Source organism: Mastacembelus armatus, chromosome 6 (genome assembly GCF_900324485.2).
Source record: "Mastacembelus armatus chromosome 6, fMasArm1.2, whole genome shotgun sequence".
Taxonomy (NCBI): Eukaryota; Metazoa; Chordata; class Actinopteri; order Synbranchiformes; family Mastacembelidae; genus Mastacembelus; species Mastacembelus armatus.
In genome coordinates, this window is record NC_046638.1 from 9,932,515 (window position 1) to 9,946,343 (window position 13,829).

The following is a 13,829-nucleotide window of genomic DNA, read 5'->3' on the forward strand; positions in this document are numbered from 1 at the left end:
CATAGAAAGAGTGAACCACTGGGCATCACTAAATGAAGCTGAATACCTCCAGATTAGATGCAACACACTCAGTCAACTCTGCTTTATTGAATTTGTCTTTTAACAGGTATGACAAAAACTGTCACTTTTTTACTTTAACATAAAAGGTTCTCAAAGTAAATGATTCTGATTAACAATGACAAAGTTACATACAGAAAAAAGTATCCTATAATATTCTGAAGCCATCCTGTCACTACACTTGTGCAATATAGTGCTGGGAAATGCAAATGAAAGAAAGACAGAAGAATTTTAAATGTAGCTTATTCAGTGTGAAATTAAAACATGAAGAACACATGCAAATTAGAAGTTGTGCATTGAGATAAGAGTTAACATTGAAACCTGCTGAGCCATTTGATAAAATGAATGCACCTAAGGAAACTTCTTATCTTGGAAATGTTGATTTCTAGAGAGACCTGCTCTCATGAGGAAAAAAAAAAAAAGTTCTACAGATTCTTTTTTTTTTTCCTTTAAATTTCCATCATCAAATCAACCACAATTCTGCTATTTGTTCACACGGTGCAACAAAGATGTAAAACAAAAATGCTAATCCAATCTAATCTAATGTTAATTCTGGGAGCAGGAAAAAAAGATGGACAGTTTTCTAAGTAAGAGGAATGTCATCTTTGTAAAGAGTTTAAAGTAAATCAAAAATAAAGGAAATGAAAAGGTGTAAACAATACATCAGCACAAAAGAGGAAAAGGCCAAGTGAGAAAAACTTACTTGTCCCTTTCTTGCAGGTTTCCATTCAAACAGCACAAAAGAGGAAAAGGCCAAGTGAGAAAAACGTACTTGTCCCTTTCTTGCAGGTTTCCATTCAAACAGCAGTTTCACACTGCTGATCAACTAAGTCTAAACATGTTTTCTTTTTAATCAAGATTTGTGGTATATGTAATAGATAATGTGGTCACAGTGACAAAAAAAAAAAAAAGTCGTCTCTAAGTACCTGGATGTTGATGAGAGAAAGACTTTGCTGTTCACCGAGCAATCTCCTGTAATACTTCCCTCAAAGATTACAAATGATATTTCCATTTTCACACAGCCATCATGCTGACAGACAGACTTCACAGCCACAGTTTTATAAACTTTATACATTATACTGTATGGAGTCTACCTGTGAATGAATGTAAACACTGTGTAGACAAATGTTATAATGCCACACTGAGGACAATAAGTGTAAATACATGTGTGCTTTAGATAGGGGAACTAAATGCAACACTTTAAAAACCCATTTTTGCAGAAAAACCAAGAACACAGCAATATGTTTAAGAGCAGTACTCTAAGGCAGGGGCAAGTGAAAATAAATTATGCACATTACAAAACAGCCAGATAATTTGAAGAGATCCACTGACATGGACTTTTGATGGCAACAAAAATTTGAAATATTCTGCAACCAAATCCAGTGGCATTCACGCAATTTAGTGTAAGTTTAAATGCAAAAGTAGATGTCTTTGGAAAACATTTTTAAGCAATATACAAATTTTTACCTAAGAATTATCATGAATTATTTTACATTAAAAGTTATATTTCGAGAAAAAAAAGGTATATATGGCTTAACTTGTGCATCCCTACTTTAATCTGAATCCTGAGACAAAGAAAATTCAGCAAAACCTTCCCGAATGGTTTCACACATTGTTTAAGGTGTGATTGTAAATTTTTTGTGAGCTTTCTTTTAAACAATAAACATTTTGGGAGGCAGCGAAGGATGTGCATATGTAATTTTGGAATTACAAACTGATCAGATGGCTTCAAGACTGAAGTTTCAGCAAAATCTGATTTTCAGCATATGTGATTCAAGTGCATCAATAGAAAAAGGAATGAAACGCAAAAGATAAGCAGTGGGAAAAAAAAAAAAAAAAATGACAGACTTCTTATAAGACATTTATAAAAAAGAAGTAGGGGCAGAGGAAGCACAAAAATTAGTCCTAATGAAAACAATACAAAATAAAATTCCTTCCACAGGCAAAAGTCGCTAACAACAAAAATATTATAGCCATCTTTTTAAAAAATACTGATTCGGATTGGAAGTGTTCAGCTTGGCACAGGAGGAAGAAAAGCCATAAGATGTGCACATTTTTGACCATCACAGAAACACAGCATACAGAAAATAAGGCATTTAAAAAAAATGTCAGGAATACTGATAGAAAGCTCATTTTGTCTATAATATTTTGGTCTGTTTATGCAACTGTGCTCAAAATTTGAATAAATTTGATTGATCCAGCTTTCATGCGAAGACCAACTCCAACACTGGGACAAAAACCATTCCTTTACTCCTGAAACACACCACTGATGTATGGAGTTGACCTTTTTGTCTTCATTAAGCTACATCACCAGTAAATGTACTTGAGCATAAGCTCAGTTATCCTCCTCATCATCGCTGACGAAACTCCGGCCATCCAGACTCGTCTCTCTCTCCCTAAGGAAGGTCTGCCTGATCGCCTCCAGCTCGGTCAGCTCCAGACGGACTTTCTCCAAGTGGAAGGAGCGCCGGTTCTGGATTTGCCTCAAGGGGAATGGGTTCATGTCCACAAAAGCAATACTCATCAGCTTTCTAAAAAAAAAAAAAAAAAAGACAAAGCACACAATCCACTTAGTGTGGAAAGGTCTCTATTGTTCTGCATGACCTGTGAGGATGTTTGACATCTGTGTTGTCCAAATTTTTTTAACTTAATATGTGTTTCCAAGGTCCTCCAAGGTTAATTATGTTATCCTCATTATGAATCTATCCTCTCTGTACTCAGATATATCATGCTTACAGGTATTGCTGCAAATAAAACTATAAGTCGCCGTTACTCTACCTTGAATCCAGAATAGTACGTGTGAAGTACCGAAGGTATTTAAAGATGGCGGTGGAATCCTGCAACTTCAAAAACTCTTCCTCTTTGTACTTGAACAGAGCGAGGGCAAAGCGAAATATGATCTATGGGGAAATGATATCAAAGTGAAATCGACTTTAGATCTTTCCCTGTATACCCATATACCACACCTTATCATTCCTTTGACATGCATTACTTTTAGAGGCATGTCTGAACACAGGATTTGCATATTATCCACTGTGCATTCTGCTTGGCACCAGACAAACAAATTTAGCAGTAAACAAAGTGGAACATTTAGCAGCTGAAGAATCAGATAGTAAGAGTTTGGTTATTTTTCATATAAAACACGACTCCAAATATCTTCTAATACTGTTCCATATCTGTTGGATGTGTAAATGGCAAAACATCTGCTAACAAGCTCACCGTAGTTATAGTACAGTGACAGTAGACCGACAGTACAGTGCATCAGTCTTGTGTTCATGGCTTGTTTCTACTGCCCCCAAGTGGCCAAAAAGTGACTGGAGATTTAATTTTTTTTTTCTTTTTATATAAACTTGGGTGCAGAATTTACCTATAAGCTATAATTGCCTATTTACACTTGCAGACAGATGGTAACATTAGCATTTTATTGGAGCTGTGTTCATGAGGTCATGACTGCTATTTATTGTTGTGCAGAAAATGTGCCATGGGCTTATAGGTTTTTGGGTTTTTTTTTTTAATTTTTGTAGAAAACAGCTGCCCGTTGCTGTTGGAAACGAGGCTTGCCAAAGCAGAATCCAAAACAACAAACTACAACAGACCGAAACCTGCTGTAGACACTGCAGGTGGGAGACAACATGAATGAACATTTTTCCATTACATGTAGACAACTAATAAAAGAGAATAATCACTCTAGCTTTAAATTTGCTTGGTCATAACTCCACTTTGTCAGACTTACAGAACATAAACACAAAGGCTGGTTACATTCAGAGACAGTGAGGGTTAATATGTTGAATGCACATGTGGAAACTTGTTTCCACCCAAACAGAAAACTCAGACATCAAACATACCATCTATACCATCAAACATACCATCTACCATGCGAATGAACTCAGCTAAAGGGCTATAACACAATTTTTAGAAGTCTCCTTATGTAATTTTTTTCTCAACTCTGTCTGCATATCTGGGTAGAACTGTGGCTACTACAGATTATAGGATCACACTTTGACCTTTCCCTCTGCCTCTTACCTTTGGGCCTTCATACAGAAAGGCATCCCAGATCTTGAAGAGGATGTCACTCACCACGCTGTCCACAAACACTACCAGGAACCAGTTGAAAGTGATGAGGGAGAAGTCTACCTTGTACTGGTCGAAGTGAGCATGGAGCCGAGGTAGCTTCTCACTCATCAGGTCTTTGAACACACGCTGGTCAACCTGCAGGGACACAACCAAAATAGTTTTATTTTTATGATCTATTTATATAGTTTATTTCAATTACTGAGAAATAAATGTTTACAGCAGTTGAAAACAGAGGGGGGAAAAAACAGTGCTAACTAGGGCACTGGAACTTGTCTGTGTTGTCCACTTTTACATTATAACATTGGAACTTGTTTACCTGTGAGCCAAGCAGAGTCTTGGTATAATAGTCCCTCGGCATAAAAACTTCCACAATGGCTACGAGGCTCCAGAAGGCATCCTCTTGATCCAGATAGAGCAAGGCAATGGCTGCCAGCCTGAAGAAAAGACATGAAGTAAAATTAATGTTAACTAAAAAGACTATAGAAAGGAGAGAAACTAGATCCCATCCAGTACCTGTTTAGTCCCTGGCAGTAGCCGATATCTGGATTCCTCCAGGAGAACGCAATTAGGACGTTCCTGAGTTTCTGGATGCCACCTGCACTAGGGGAGGCGTAGTGCTTGTTGTTGGGCAAAGTGCGAAGCAAATCTAGCTCGATCTGCTTTGAGGCCGGGTTGGGCTTCTCCCGGGCCACATTTAATAAGGTCTCATAGTAGTCTGGTGACAAGTGGTCTCGAAACTTCTTTACATGGACAGAGACACACCAGCGCCACACCTGAGACCGGTGTTCATGGGGTACACCACAGCGAATAAGGGCCTTGAGCTCAGGGGAGCGCACCAAGTCTCTGTTCATGGTGCTGGCCAGATAGTTCTCCCACTTTACCCCAACAGACACCTCCTGATCTGTCAGTGACAGGGACTTCAGCCCCAAGGCTCTCACTTTTGCAGCAAGCTTTTCCTCCTCTTCTTCTTCCTCAGGCACCGTCTTGAAGCCATACACATCATATTCACTAACATGAAATGACAGCAGAAAGAAAATGTGCAAAATGATCATCAGTGATGTTTAATTCATTGCAAGACTCTCTTACACCTGGGCTGTGCCCACTAAAGCCCAACCGATAAACCAGTGTGCCGATACATAATCGGCCAATAGAGAGATGGAGGATGAATCCTTCTGAAGTGTCGTACCTCAATATCATTCAAATACTGTTTGAATGCTGTCGAATACAATTCACTATCAATAAAACAAGTTTAATTTCAGACTGTATTATGTCTTTGTAAGGTCTTAGAAAAAAAAACTACACAAAACAAATGTTATGGGAAATCTTTGTTCATACTATGTGTTTTTGGGGGGAAAAAAACAATATCGGCCAATATATCGGCACTTCAGATTCTAAAATCATCGGTATCCGTCTTAAAAATCCTTTATCAGTCACACTGTAGTGCCCGCATTTTCCCAACCTGCCATCAGATGTGAATCACACAGGAATTTCCTGAATTTCTAACAATATATTGTGACAAACCCAGAGGATGTGCCTGAGCTTGCACAGAAGTCAGAGCAGAGCTAGTTCTTCCAGACAAGAAAAACTGAGTGTAGCTGTTATTCAAAGTAGAACAGGTCTTGTGACTACTATGCATTTGTTGTAGAACTGCCATGTCTATGCATTTGATACTAAGGGGACTGACATGTTTCAGACAGTGGGAGTTTTCTACATACAGTGCAGATATGCCTGAAAGTTTTCTTTGTTACAAAATCTGAACTAATTAATTAAATATACAATTTAATTAAAATTTAAAGTAATGTCTTTTCAGTACAGTTAAAAAAAAATGTAACCTTTTCAATAAGGACAAAAGGCAAAAGCATCTATTCACAAGGATTTTGCATAGTCCATACCTGACAGTATTTGGCTTAAGGATGGGGTGATCTTGCTGGTCAGGATTCTCTGCCTGCAGTGCATCCTCCAATAATCTGGAAATGACCTCGCGAGCAGGGCTCTGCTCTGAAGATGAACACACCGGGTTCATCACTTCTTGAAGCAGCACCAGATACTTACTCTCCACCTGACACAATTTGGCCTCCAGGGCTGTATACTGCAGCAGAGAAGAGATTAGCATCAGCTTGTTGGTCATTTCTCCTTCCTTGGCTTATTAGGTTAGGCGGTCACCAAACTTTGGACTTCCCCTAAAACTAAAACTTACTCAGACTTCCTGTTTATGTAAACAGAGTAATGCTCTGTTAACCACTAAACAAAAGCTTGTACCTTTGCTTCTAAAGCTTTTTCCCTCATCTCTGCATTTCTCCGTAACACTGTCAGCTCCAGGATCTCTTTATTCAGGAACCTGTTCTGAGATTTGTAGCCTTGAAGACTGTCCTGAAAGTGAAAAAATAAAAAAAACTGGTCCTGTTAATCAAAGCAAAAAGAAATCATGAAAAAAAAAACATATTAAATAAAAGCTTAAAGAAACCACATCTTTCTATAGAATTTGTAGCTAAGTGTCTCCTGCTGTACCTTGAGGATGTCCAGCTCCTGTTGCTCTTTGATGGGAGATGGTGAACCAGCATCATTTGCATTGCCGCTCTGCTCGGAGCTCTGCTGCGACAGTTTCATGATGACTTCATCCTTAGCCTGGATGGTCTCCATCAGCATCCCCAGCTGGTCATTAATCTCCCCCACCTTAATCTTCAGGCCCTTCAGTTCTTGTTGCAGGCTCTCCTTCTCCAAAGCAAGACGCTCCATGTGGCCACATAAGGACTGGATCTGCCCATCTCTTTCCAGAAGCATGGCCTCCAACTGGATAATCTCGTCCTGGCTTGCAACTGATGTTTGGGTTTGGCCTGTGGTTTCAGATGAATCTGGAGCTGGAGCTGGAGCTGGAGGTGGAGGTGGATGGCGTATTGTCGCCCTGTCACACTGAGACGTTCTTAGGGTCTGCTGCAAAAGTCTAACCAGCTCCTGGTTGTTAAAGAGAATTTGAACTGTCAGGGTCAGGATCATTTCTCAAAATCTAGTTGCCTGTTGTACAGAAAAAAAATGTATTTGTGAATTTGAATAAATTGAATTATCACCAGTTATCTTAGACGATTTCAAATATTTGTCAAAAAGTATCGTGCTCTTTAAGAACATGTGCATATGGTTTTTTTTTTTTCGACTTTTTACTTAACTACTAATCACATTTACTGATGTTATCAGCTGGTGCAATATCTTGTGAAAAGTCTAAGAAATATTACCTAGCTATTACCTCATCTATAGTGGTTTATATTTAATCCACAGAAAGGTATGTGGATTAAATTAGTAATCCTCACACTATTTCAAGAAACGTTGTTTTACAAATAGACTTAAACACAGTGAGCGCCATAATTATAGGAAGGTATGATGGAAAATATTACATATTATACATTCTTTGAAATTTGGAAAAATCTACCATTTCATGTGGGCAAATGTGAGTATTTCAGTCTATGCCCAATAATTGCATGAGGGAGAAAAATCAATATAATAGAACATAATGTTCGATTCAGTCCATTTGACCTGAGCAGTTCCAGTTATCAATGCAGAGACAGCTGAAATCAGTTACTTAGTTAATTCCTGCTAAAGTAACAAACTGCAGTGGAAGCAGACACACATGCATTTTTTACATAGCATGGCAGCCATTGTGACCAATCAGCTGGTCTCAAAACACTAAAACAAGAACAGAGAGTAGTGGAAGGGAACGGCACGGCTGTGTTGTTGAGAGAACTGCTCTTTCCTTGTTTCTCACTTAAGCATGAGTAAACATTTACTGTCTTCCTGTATTAGTGAAAGTATCAGAATTACACTAAACCACCCAGTCAAACTGGGAATTCCCCAAGCATGGGTAACATTATGAAATTAGTCCTGGTGGTTTAACGCAAAAAAAAAAAGTTAAATGTGAAGCTTGTTGCAATCACTCAGAGATGTTACAATTGCTTGAAGATGACTAAGACAGCTGGTAAAAAGACTGAAAAAAAAAAAAAAGACCAAACAGGAAAAACAGAAAAAAAAGCTGCTCTTCAGTTTCTAAATGTGCACATTGAACAATATCAAGGAAAATGTGAAAAATATTAAAGTTCTTACCTAAAAATACACCTGGCCTAAAACAGTCCATTCCACTCATAATAAAAATAGATATTTCAACTGTGTATTAAACCGTGTTTTAAATTACATTACTTTGGAGAAAACAAGTGCAAGATGACTGTACCTTCTGACTGGCCAGCTCCTCTCTGAGCTTAGCCTGTTCCTGCTGCATGCAGCTCAATTCCTCCTGTTGGCTCTGGAGGCGAAGCTGCATCTCCAAAGGTTTGCTGCCGTTACATTCCACTGGGGAGCTCGCATCACTGCGCGTTTCACTGCTCCGCCCAAACCTCCCGGTGCCCATCATGTCTCGGAGTAAAAGCTTCCTAGGCCGTGATGGGTTCCGCACAAAATCGAAAGTAAAAGCTGATCCCAAGGAATCTGGAAGAGAGGAAAATTTCATTGTTTTTTTTTGTAAAGAGTAGGGAGTTGGGTGTAAGCAAAAAAGGTTTTTAAAGAATGCAGTGTTGGTAAATTTGACATAGTACTGAATAAAATATATGGGGAATGTAAGCCGAGTAATAAACCCGGGCCAGAAGGTGGGGGGCTGAAGTAACAAGAAGTGGACGTACGTCTGTGAGTGTCTGAATGATGTTTTGGCTCATGGAAGTCCCTGGGTGGAGCATCCACCAGCTCCCACTCCTCTGCGGAATTATTGCCGGTGTAAAACACACTACGCCTGTTCTCACCTCCTCTGCCCTGCCTCAGATAAGACATGGAGTTCCTGAGAAAAGAGAAACCAATCGAGAAGGATGAGTAAAGAAAAGACTGGAGCTTCAGTGTTATGGACATTATGTGACTGCTACAAACTTTTCAAACCCACAGGGATCAAGGACAAACTGCGGAAAAGCCTGATGCTCTGCTTCTTTTTAAACAGTAACATTAGCACAAAAAAATACTTCATTCATATCTTTACTTTCCTTAACAGGCAACGTAACGGCACTATGGCAGAAGAATAATACAGAACACAGGTCAACAAGCTGAGTAATCTATTTTAATCAAATACCAATAAAAATATCAATATGAATGTAAATTAATAACTTCCCGCCGTGTGACAAATTTTTTGCACACTTCTAAATGTGAGACTGATCACGGGATAATTTGAGTTCAAAGTGTGCAGCTGAATGCAGTTCTCAGTGCAGCTGTCTACAGAGGCCATGTAACCAGCAGCAGGCCACTATCGTGGTTCTGGGGTTAACATTCCTGAGGTTCAGCTGTGTCTGCTCTGATCACGAGTTATAACTGCAAAAACACACAAATTTAGACATAAAACAGGTACAGTCAACTGCTCTGTTGGCTCCAATTTCAGTTATAACACAAACATTAGAAAACAACTACTTGCTGCATACATTCCCTAGATAAACCCAAATATGAGAAGCTAGATTGTTATACAAGGTAGAAGGGACCTGGTCTTATTGGGACTAAGCAGTGTTGCAGCTCAAATGCTCCAAGATCCCTGTTTCCCTTAATAAGTAAACAGTTTTTCTGTCACAAATACAAAGAAGATTCCAATCAACAGGTCAGATTTTTAGCATTTCAATGCATTGCATCATTGAATAGATGTGTTGTAAGGCAAAGAAAGGGAACTGCTGATGGCTGCTTGCAAGAACAACTAGTGAACTACAAACCTAACCATTTCCTCAACTGTGATCAACTTCAGAAAGAAGTATTTAATTCCTCAATACACTGGGTCACATACAGACAAACAAGCTGTACCTGTTTATCAGGGACTCAAAACAAAGCCTAGAAAATACATCTCCTTTTTAAAAAAACAAAAAAACAAAAAACATAGTTCTGCTGAGCTGTAGCAAGCTTTGATTCAGCCCTACCTGAGCTCTGTACCAAGGTTTTTGAGAGAGAAATTGAGGGGGTTTGCAGAAGCAGCAGTGGGTCCCCTGGCTGACTGGATCCCAACCATCCCCCCGCTATCCGATTCTGTCTCCATGGCAAAGTCGCTGCGGACCTGCTCCATGTTGTCGTTTAGTTTCTCAAAGACAAAAGCGTCTGAAATACAACACAGAGACAATTAGAACTAATAACAATAATAATGCATTCACCACTACGCTTTTGTAGGACCTCAGATATGCCTGTGGTTTGTAAAGATAATGTGATTACAATGGCCCTGAATGGATTCCAAAATAAAGTCATGCCAACCAAAACAAAACTGTCTTTACACTGTAGTTTAAGTACAACAAGGATGAGACTCCTTTTCCTCTAATGGAAGCTTCGGCAAATTCACATAAGCAAAGCCAAATCCTTTTATCCTCTTTAAACCCGTGCAAACTTTAATTAACACAACAAATTAGTAGATGGTTACACATGTTACAACACGGTCTGTTTTGGTACGCTGAGTATAATCTTTTACAATTTGTAGCTATTACTACTGTGGCTAATCGTGTTAATCTTCTACAAGCCATTCAAAAAGAGCAAACTAAAACATACAATATCATCTTAGCAGCTGGAGGGGAAAATTCCAGTTAAGGAAAACGGCTGATTTCAGAGGACTTTCCTGCATCCACATATTTCATCACAGCTCACTGACAGAAAGGTCAAGGACTTTAAGACCGCAATAACAGAGGGTATTATAAAAGACTTTCAGAAAAGCGAAATTGAAGTTCAGAATGTTGACGAAATCAAGTATTACAGTAATTTTGATGAAATACATCTACATTAATATTGGAGTAGCCTACACTGATAACATATTTCTGCCGTTTGGAAAATGAAAAACATTAGTTGTGTGTATGACGGCTCAAAAGGTAAGAGGAATTCATTGTCTCACTAAAACTGCAGGAAGCATTTAAGACCAGGAAGTGTTTAAATATTTCTTGATATAATTCTAACAACATTCTAATATAATATATTTGTTATTACAAATATTAAATCCTTCAGATCCAGGTCAGAAACATTGCTCTTGTGCTACTTGCATTTATTTGAATGTCAGTCTCTTATTGGCAAACCTGGATTCTCTTTCAGGACAACTAGAACTGTTTGAAAATATACATATTGAAGGTAAATAGTTGCAATACAAACATACATCACATACATTTTAATTTGATTCTGATATGGTGACTCATTAAAAAAAAAAAAAAAAAAAAAAAAAGGTTAATTCTGGATGAAATCTGTGAGGTGGTTTTTGGTAAAGCTGAGAAAAATTAAGCGCAAAGACACAACTTGTGTTACAATCATGTCAAAAAATGATAACATGCAAACAATGAGTTAATCACTCAATGTTTTTTCCAGTCAAATAATTGATAAGGGTCTAAACTAACAGTGTACAAAGACCAGTCACAGCCAGTCACAGCCAGCCACTACGCAACAGTTTATAATTTCCCATGAAGTAGAAGAGAATAAAACCAAACTTTGGTGTGTATGCATCGGTCAGATCACTAGAACCTAATAATCACACCACTCACTTAATGAGTAAGCAGAACACCAGCATTATTCTGGGGTTAACAGAGCTTATAATATATTGTACCATATGAATGTAAGTGCAACTGAGCTGTTTTGATTTTGCTTCTGAGTGCATTAAAATAAGCATACACACACACACACACACACACACACACACACACACACACACACAAGACATAAAGAAGACTTGTCTTTTGCCCTTTGTTGATTTGTCAATCAATCTGACCACTCCTGCATAAGCTCTTTGTAAAACCGTGGGGACCACTCCATGATTAAGCATGTGTAAATATTATTCCATCAGATTAAGGTGTTTACTTTCAGGTGGTGTCTACATTGTACATACACACCAAGTGCACGTGTGCGTAAGCCTTCCTACCATTGTCTTTGCCTACGAGGCCGGTGGGAGGGTAGGCCAGGGTCGGGGAGTTCCAGCTGTCTCTCTGGCCCGAGCCTCGTGTGTTGCTGTACTCCCAGCGTTTCTGCTGCAACTGCTGGAGCCAGTAATGCATCACCTGCCTGCTGGTGGCCTAGAAGTAGAAAAACAAACAAACAAACAAAAAAACACACACACATAAAGTCACTTGAACAGATAAAACTACAGTTTTCTACTTTATACATGGTCATTTCAAACTTCTGATACAAGTCAGTCACATTTTAGAGATTTAGAGAGGCTTTAAAGACAACACAAAACATCAGTATAACTGGAATGACACCTTATCCAGAGGAATAACAGCGCTGGTGTTAAAATAAAGTACATGAAACACCCTGAGAGCACTTAAAAAAAAAACAGGTTACAATTAAGATCTGTCATGTGAATGAGCGCAGATGCTGGTTTCAGTCTCAGTTCCGGCCTCGGGCCATGCAGACTACTTGGCTTTAACCATTCACACCATCTGCTGAAAACACGCAGACTTCAGAAGGAAGCCAGACCCAGCGAGACCAGGGCCACCTGTCTGTACGAGATCCTCACAGTCACATGACAGCGAAGGGGGCGATCACATGAGCTGCTGTAACCCTTCACAAAACAATAATATCGTGAGGGCAGACCGAGCTCATGTGCATTTCAATCAGCCGAAAAATATCTCTAAATGTAAACAGCCCGCTTCGGGGGCGATCAGCTGATCGTGTCTGACAAGCACGTTATGTGGAGGACTTTTTAGTTTTTTTCGTTAACCACCCTTTCACAAATTACCTAAAACTGTCAAATCGCATCCCTGTCAGCAGAAATACTCGCATGTGAAGCTTAAAAGCAAATCTCTGCCAAGTGAGAATGGGTGTGTCTGCACAGTGAGAAAGTACATATGACGGGCAGCATCGCAAAAAAAAACTTATGACGGTAAGTTACACATGCAGAAAAGTTTTTTATGTTTTTACCTTCAGCAGAAATTCCTTTCCGGCAGTGCGGATCTCAAACTGACCCTCTTCTCCCTCCACGTCGTAGCTGAAACACGCGTCGGCTATTTCGATGTGACCCATCGGCAAGATATCCTGAGGAGTCTTGAAATAATACAAATAACATTTCCTCGAATCGTACACGAACCACCTGGGCTTGTACCCCCTCAGAGGACCCTTGCCGGAAAATTTGCTCAAGAAGCCGCACAGCCTGGAGGTCTGCTCCTTCGCTCCCTCGACTTCGGCCACATCCAAAGACTTAGAGGCCAAAATCGGCGAACCTGTGCAGGAGCTCGTTTCACCGCCATCCTCCCCTTCGTGCATCTTCCCTCGAAGTTTCTTCTTCGTGAAAGCCCAGCGGATGATCACTCATGTTACCATCCGCATGACTGCCCGGGTCTTTGAGCAGGGTATCATGGGAGGTGTAGTTTATTTCGAAGTTGACGTGTGAGCGTGTGTGAGGCAGGAGGACCCCTAGGCGGTGGTGTTTGACAAGATGAGGTACTGCAGCAAAAAGTATAATAAAGCAACGCTTCCCAAAATTAAAGGCACAAAATAAAATATCTAAAACTGTATGGTGAACATGACTGGATTGATCAGGTAGGGGTCTCCTCTGGGAAAAAGTGTGTATTTGGGCCCCTATCACTGTTTATAGCAAACTTTCCTTTGAGTGCAATTACCCACAGCACACCTCATATGACTACCTAATGTAGTTAAAATACTCTGCAGTTTCAATGATTGATTTTTGTTACTGATTATGATTTTTATTGTTTCTTACTGTATTCTTGGTTTTTCAGGTTTCACAGGAT

At 39.4% G+C, this 13,829-nt stretch overlaps 1 protein-coding gene across 1 annotated transcript; it reads right to left on the reverse strand.

Annotated features, from left to right (window-relative positions):
- Positions 1 to 67: 67 nt before the first annotated feature.
- Positions 68 to 13,405, reverse strand: tbc1d2b (TBC1 domain family, member 2B). The gene is given in 14 exon segments (XM_026310536.1): positions 68 to 2,588; positions 2,836 to 2,957; positions 4,081 to 4,266; positions 4,448 to 4,565; positions 4,645 to 5,139; positions 6,024 to 6,220; positions 6,391 to 6,501; positions 6,640 to 7,083; positions 8,345 to 8,598; positions 8,790 to 8,941; positions 10,047 to 10,221; positions 12,005 to 12,155; positions 13,003 to 13,374; positions 13,376 to 13,405. Coding segments are annotated over 14 exon segments (2,991 nt in total). The 5' UTR covers positions 13,394 to 13,405; the 3' UTR covers positions 68 to 2,392.
- Between the last annotated feature and the right edge of the window lie 424 nt (positions 13,406 to 13,829).